Source organism: Sycon ciliatum, chromosome 1, assembly GCF_964019385.1.
Source record: "Sycon ciliatum chromosome 1, ocSycCili1.1, whole genome shotgun sequence".
In the NCBI taxonomy this organism is placed as follows: Eukaryota; Metazoa; Porifera; class Calcarea; order Leucosolenida; family Sycettidae; genus Sycon; species Sycon ciliatum.
Window position 1 is genome coordinate 63,962,892 of NC_088643.1, and position 7,431 is coordinate 63,970,322.

General features: G+C 45.9%; 1 protein-coding gene across 1 annotated transcript in view; it reads left to right on the top strand.

The window, feature by feature from the left end:
• The first annotated feature begins 150 nt into the window (after positions 1-150).
• Positions 151-7,431, top strand: part of LOC135804831 (uncharacterized) — a 10,559-nt gene continuing 3,278 nt past the window's right edge. Inside the window, exons 1-7 of the mRNA XM_065318790.1 lie at positions 151-900; positions 2,119-2,226; positions 2,705-2,908; positions 4,184-4,347; positions 5,726-5,881; positions 6,808-6,910; positions 7,158-7,303. Of these exons, the coding sequence (XP_065174862.1) occupies positions 349-900; positions 2,119-2,226; positions 2,705-2,908; positions 4,184-4,347; positions 5,726-5,881; positions 6,808-6,910; positions 7,158-7,303 (1,433 nt within the window). The 5' untranslated portion in view covers positions 151-348. The remainder of the gene's footprint in view (positions 901-2,118; positions 2,227-2,704; positions 2,909-4,183; positions 4,348-5,725; positions 5,882-6,807; positions 6,911-7,157; positions 7,304-7,431) is intronic.

Sequence of the window (7,431 nt, forward strand, 5' to 3'; positions counted from 1 at the left end):
GCGCTGTGACTGTGTAGATATTTTACTACTCTTCAACGCGGCGGATTACTGCTACTCGATACAGTGCTCCTCCGTACCGGTAGATCTGCTGACTGTCGACATGTCCTACGCGAGTGCTCCTACTCAGGCTACTGACTGTCGACATGTCGATGTCGTGGACATGGAATTTTGTCAATTCAGTTTATAAATTTCTGAAAGTGGAAATAGGCGCTAGCTGAAGACGTCAAGTGAGTTAGTTTTCTCTGTACCGATTGTGAGAGAGAAAACTCACGGTGTTGGCACTAATTTCATCACGGGCAGGTAACGCGCTGCAATTGCAAGTGCAAGCCGTTTCAGTTTCTCTGGACTATGTGGTCACGATGTAGTGCCCGCTGTTGTCAGCGCACCAGCAGGGGGCAAATGGGTGCGGCCGCTGAACAGTTCAATCGCTGTGGCATACGCGCTGGTGGAGAGCTGCAATTCCGCCGTTTGCTGGCGACCAAAACACCAACCCGTGGAAAGTGGCGTGGAAGATTTCGCCTGGCTTTCTATGGAGCCGCTGCAGGTGGATTTCTCGTACTAGGGACACTGGCCGCAAAAAACAGACGTCACAGGGATCGAATTTCTGCACTGGAAAAGTCATGGCCGGAAGAAGTGGGCAAGAAGCAGAAGCTGGTCGTCCTCGGTTCAGGCTGGGGTGCTATGAGCCTCCTGCGTCAGTTGGATCCAGGCCTGTACGACATACATGTAGTTTCTCCACGCAATTATTTCCTCTTCACACCCTTGCTGCCGTCCGTCACTGTCGGCACGGTGGAGGCACGGAGTATTGCGGCGCCTATTCGGAAACTACTGCAACGAAGCCATGGTGACCTTGCCCATTACTACGAGGCGGAAGGCGTCCTGATTGATGCTGACAAGAAGGTACATTAGCGGACGATAAATGTCTTGGAATGATGCCAAATGGGGCTTTAGGTTACACATTCTGGACTCAAGATGTAAAATATTCTCGGATGGCCCGAAATTGGCGGATTATTACCATATTATCGACATACAAATGGAATTTGCCGTCCGTTCTGTTTACTGGCTCTACTTGTAAAACTGGGCAGTGGAAAGCAATACCGTGCATGACTCCTTGCACAACTTAAAAAAAACCTGTGAGCATGTAGCTGATGTGTAGGTATCATGTGGCTGCCCAATGTGGGGTCGAGAGAATGGAGATTTCAAAACACGTAAATCTTGATTGCGACAGGAGATTGATGAATTTCACCGGCTTCGGGTCAGGTTCAGCGGCTTTGGATGGATTCTGACGGCAGAGTTTATTTACTACATTGTAGTAATTGAACGCCGAAGCGCTTGAGGACTAAGCTTTCTGAAGTGGAGTGTATCACGGTTATCTTGTAGTTTGAACATCTGAAGTGCATTTTCGTTCGAATATAAAAACACGGTATGCCAGAGGCAAACATCACATCGGCATGTACATGTGAAGGGCTCCTATTCAAAAACGAGACAAATCCATTTTGTGGAAATTTCAGGAAGTGCATTTTTGAATTTTTCTCTTTGCCAGTGTGCACTGCAGCATCAGTTACTTTTATCGCGTTTTGCAGAAGAACACAAGCTTCAGGCATCATTTTGACTGGGATTTATCGCGTTTTGACCCGTAAAACCAACACACAGACGTCCGTGGGGTGAAAACGAATTCTTTCGTGACAAAAAACGCAAAAGCTCCAGTTTGGTCTTTATCGCGTTTTGAATTGGAGCCCTTCATGTGCAAGTATGGTGTGCACGCATGCTCCACACATACATCACATCGTAGCACGTGTACCGGTACCATGAAATCGGTGTACGCCTCCGGTACATTCACTTACAAGACCATGGTCTTATAACCGGATGTGGTCTTGTATTCGAATATAAAACCATGGTTTAATATGCGCAAGTTTACGGTATATAATCAAGAATAATGACTCTAGACCAATGGACAGAATTGTGTGTAGTCGCATGTACCCACTGATCAGAATAACTTTCGGTCAGAACTGATCTATATCCTCCTGTCCAGATTTTGAGTAACAGCGTTGAGGTGCATGGACTTTGGCTGCTACCCTATGTGTCTGCGGCCTTTGTTTCCATGCTTTTCTTCGCAAGGTTGTACGCTGCCGTGATACATCTGGTGTTGTTGGGGATGTATCATCGTTCGATCTGCCATTCGATCAGCTGGTCGTGGCAGTAGGCTCTCGGACCAGCACCTTCAATGTAGGTACATGTATAATGATCAGCGTGTGCCCTATTGGTACTCCTACTTGGTGGGGTTGCAGTGGTGCATTAATACGTGGACGTGTTTGGCTGCTTGTGTGGAGGTAACTGGTTATAGGAAGTCTGCTATGATGTCAGCAGCAATGATTGGCGAGTATGTGTTTTGATATACTACAGTAGTATGTATGTGCTTGTATGGCCATGCATATACTTGTATTGAAGTCACCGGCTTGAAATTGGCTGAATGCTGGGAGTACCTTGTCATGGAGTGCTTTCATTGGACCAGGCAAAGTAGTGATGGGATGAAAACCAGATGTAGGACCAGTCTCTTATCATCAGTCCTGGCTCCCGGCATGTTAGTTTTCATAACCTCTTTACTTCAGATTGTACTCCATTATTTTTACAGCAGCCTTGTGATGTTTTCCAGTTGTATTCAATGCCATGCTCCGCTCTTGTTTCTCCACCGACACGGCTTCAGACCCCTGGTGTCGACAAGCATGCACACTTTATCAAGGAGATCCCAGATGCCCAGAACATCCGTACGAAGATCATGGATAACATTGAGACAGCCTACCTCCCCGGGCAAACCGAAGAGGAGCAGCGGCGGCTGTTGCACACCGTTGTTGTCGGTGGTGGTCCAACCGGGATTGAGTTTGCTGCTGAGCTGCGTGACTTTCTCCTGGTGAGTCTGGACTTTGCTATTGTGATAAATGGTATTCAGTCAACTTTGCGAATAACGACATTCGGCGGGGCATCAGAAAAGTGTCCTTATTCGCGAAGTGTCCTTATATCCGAAGTCCCATTTGAATGTATGTGAACCCATATTTTGTATAGTATGACATGCTTATCGAAATGAAGCTCTTTTCATGCTCTACGTCAATTTGTACTTTATTTCCGTATTGCAATTGAAAGGAACTATAAAGTCAATATCCAAGGGAAATAAAGTTGAAAAATTAGCCTTTTGGAGCCATCTACAGGGACATGTTCATGTACATGTATGAAGATTAATGTGCACTCATGTACAGCTTGCATTTTTTTTAAGCAAAATTAAAAATTAAAAAGCACCCCCCCCCCCCCCCCCCCGGCTGTATATACTTGTATGTGTGCCTTATCAATCGCCACGGGTCCTGGTACTTCTGCATGACAGGTACTTGAAATAGCTGTCAAAAACCCAGAAAGTCGTTATTCAAGCAGTGAATATGACCTCGGGGCACTAAAATCGTGTCGCTATTCGCAAATTGTCGTTATTCAGATAGTCGTTATATCCGAAGTTAAATGTATACAGTCAGATGGGACTTTGCTCTGGGCATGACAATTCTGTCGTTATTCGCGAATTGTCGTTATATCCGAAGTCGTTATTAGCGAAGTTGACTGTACTGTTATACACGTATTCATCAGTTTGAGGGAAAGAAAAGGGATTATCTGTAGAAAAATTGACTTTCATCACCAAAGACTAGAACCAGGAACTCCATTTTTTTCTTCAGATGCTCTATCACTATTATGATCACACCAGAGCAGTTCAGGACAAGACAAAGGGGGAACTGTTGACTTCAAGATCAAAGCTAGAACGCCGAACTAGCACGACATGGAAGCTCAGCAGCACAACGGAAACACATGTGTGGCTGATACAAACTTAGAGTAGATGAGTAGAAAGATAATGATCTATCACGTGAGGTAGCTCACTAGTAAGGATATCACAATCACTAAGGTATGATGTGGTCGTCATCCAAACAGAGGCCGATTTGCATGTACTAAGACAAGGGCCTAGCATTATAGCTGTGTTGCATACTAGTATTGGCATGTCAGAATTTTATTTGTGCGTATATCGACACAGAAGTATAAACTTTAGCTGCATCCAACACTTGCACTGATGATTTAGCCGTTAGCACTGTTCAGTCTCAGAGAGGTTTCAACCACTAGATACTTGGCTTGTGTCTGATCATTATCACCCCTGTAGGAAGATCTCTCCAAGCTCTACCCGAGCATAGCCGACAAGCTTGCTATTTCGGTGGTGCAGTCACGGGGCCACGTGCTGAACACATACGACGCGGAGATCGGCAAGTACACGGAGAGCGAGTTTGAGAAGCACCGCAGCAAGATCAATGTCATCACGGGTGCCAGGTTAGCTCACTAAGCTGCATAGATCATTCTGGATGTTTGAGGTGCAGGGATGCGTATGTGGTACATGTTGCTTTTCACTACACCCACCTGCAGCGCTAATGCGGTTGGTGTGTACTGGAGGTTTGGAGGCTCCATTTTTCAGCTGCACAGTGCAGTTCGAAAGCAGCTCAAACAGACGCGCGAACCAGCACTATGGAGATTGGTATGGACTTCTATCGTAATCTCTAACTGAGATGAAGTTAAAATAGGTGAATTGGAAGCCGTGTAACTCATACACTTTGAAAGAACTCTCGCACTGCAGCATGCATACGCATCAAACACAATGCAAGCGCAATGTATCCCCCAATGTGGACTTATCAGGGTCAAAGCCACCAAACTAAAGTCGACTATCTATCTGAATCCTGCCTGCAATATAAACATGGTTTCCAGGCCCGTAGCAGCCCCATTTTGGTTGGTCCGGCAAGATCCGACTTCGATGCTCCCCCCCCCCCCCCCCCCCCCCCCCCCCCGAGCCCATACTCATACATATGCCGGTACATGTACAAAAATGTACATGATTGTACTTCGAAGTACATACATTGTATCAAAAGTACATAACCCCCCGTGTACTCTAGATTGTACATGTACATGTATATGCATGTAATCGTGACCATGCAGAGTGACATAGGGCGAGAAAAGGAAAAAGGACGTTCGGCATGAGTCAGGAAAAAGGGCATCAGCATGTTGTGTCCGTCCAGACAGAACTTGTTGAAGCCTATGAAGGCATAGCAACCGTATTTAAATGCATGTGATAAAAGAACCAGAATGGACCTTTGGAGGAGGAGAAAGGATATTGCAAAGGAAAATTTTTGGTGCAAACTCTATCTAGAAAGAATTGGAGGAAGAAAAGAATCAATACATTTCAGGAAGTACAGAGTAGGAACATTCACAGGCATGACTGTCCACATAATCTTCAGCAGGGTCATACTCCTGATGACATGTACATGTAGGTCTACTACCGGCACTACTATGTACTACCTCTATGCTACTTATTGCACACATCCTCATCAATGGTACCGGGTGGACATCCTGAGCTGCTCACATCTGTGAGGTTCCATTTTTTTTATTTTTTTTTTTATTGGTCGAATATTGGTCCGGCAGCTGCCGGACCTGCCGGACCGCCTGCTACGGCCCTGTTCTAGGCCCGAAAACGGAATAGAACGTTCATGAATGGAGTCATGTGTAGAGTGAAAAAGGACTAGCTCAATGGTCAGTGTCGAGGCGCTCCCTTGCTGCGAAAAAGAGAGAAAACTGCATGCCTGTGCTATTGAAATATACTATTACTGGAGCGCCTATTGCCGGGACACGATTTTGTATGCTGTTTTCATTATTGCTGCAGAGTAGTCGAGGTGGGCGAGAAAACACTTACGATATTCGATAAGTCATCAAAGACCAAGACCCCGGTACCGTACGGTCTCTGCATCTGGTCAGGTGGCAACGCTCCCCAGGATCTGGTGGCCAGCTTTGCCAAAGATCTCCCGCAGCAAACTAACAGGTAACTTTAGTGTGACCCTCATTTTGGTAATTTCTGTCTACTTCACACCTCTTTGGCAGAGGGATGAATCTCATACTAAGGCCAAGCACATTTTCTGTGACTTTCTGTTGATGTCGACGTATAGAAGTATGCATGATTGGAGTTGTTATTTTCCATTCAAAAACTGAGGATGGACCTTGAAGTCTTACATCTATCAGATTTTTGTTCCTATGTCAGCAGTGCATGTTTTTTGGCCACTTTGGCTCGCAGGGTAAACTTCAGCAGTAGAAGCAGCAGTGGCGGAATCATGTGAACTGCTTGTCCGTGGAGTTGTACTTGTTACCGTATTTTCCCAAACATAAGACGCCTTCGAATATAAGTCGACCACCCCAAATCCAGGAGTCAATTTCATGAAAAAAAAGTTGTTATAGCTCCATGACACCCACACATACCAAATGATGAATTCTCTGCGAGGAGACATCATATCATGCCAGTAAGACGAAATCTGAACAAAACCAGTGTCATCCAATGTTCATCACTACAGTACAGCAACACATCGCACTGCGCGCGCGGAAGTGACTTGACACTCGCGGGACGAAAGTTCACATGGTTCGTACGGTAGTGCATTTTGTACGGACACTCCAGTCACTTCATTTGTTGTGCCAGATTCCCGTATGCAGGTCGACTTCCGTTTGTAAGTCGACCCTCAGCTTTTGGCGAAATGTCTGGCGCACAGAAGGTCGACTTATATTCGGGAAAATACGGTACTCGCCGCATTTGCTGCCCATCAGCGAAATGTGGACTGGGGTATACTACTGTTTGGCTACCGTCTTTCTCGCAGTGTTTTAACCTGTATTGTCCATGTCGATGGCAGTTAACTTCCAGCTTTGTTGTGTGTTGTGCATGTGTCAGTAATCACGGTATTCGTTATACTCTCTCATGGGCAGGCATGGCTTGGTTACCGACGACTTTCTCCGCGTGAAGGGTGCCGCAAATGTGTTTGCTTTGGGAGATTGTCAAACCAACGACACATCCGTTCTCACTAGTCAGGTAAGCTGGGCTTGGTCTAGTACTGTAGCATGATGGGAGTTGTAGTGTCTCCGGGTGCAAATTTATGTGTCAAATTTCATCATACTAGGCCTACAAGGCCGTTCAGGAGTGTCTGAGACTTGAAGGAAATATGAGTTGGATCACCATTGGGCCGTCGCGTCATTTCAAGCAGTTACAGGCTTTAAAAACTGAACCCAGGCATTAATCTGATGTGATGCTCATGTTCATTGTCGTCCGGCTTGTGCAGGCGGAGAAGCTGTTCAAGGAGGCTGATGTCAACGGCGATGGCCATCTGTCGTATGAGGAGTTCTCAGTCCTAATGGATAAAGCACAGAAGATGTATCCGCACGTCAACGTCTTCTTCGCCACTGCCAAGGAAGCTCTTGGAGACAGGTATATTCAAGCTATACTTCAATAGTTCAATCTTGAATATCCTTCCATGATTTCGCTAGGAGCATTCCTTCGTAATGTTGTGATTGACAGACAGTGGTCCGATCCATTGATTAGGCGGCATTCCTCTG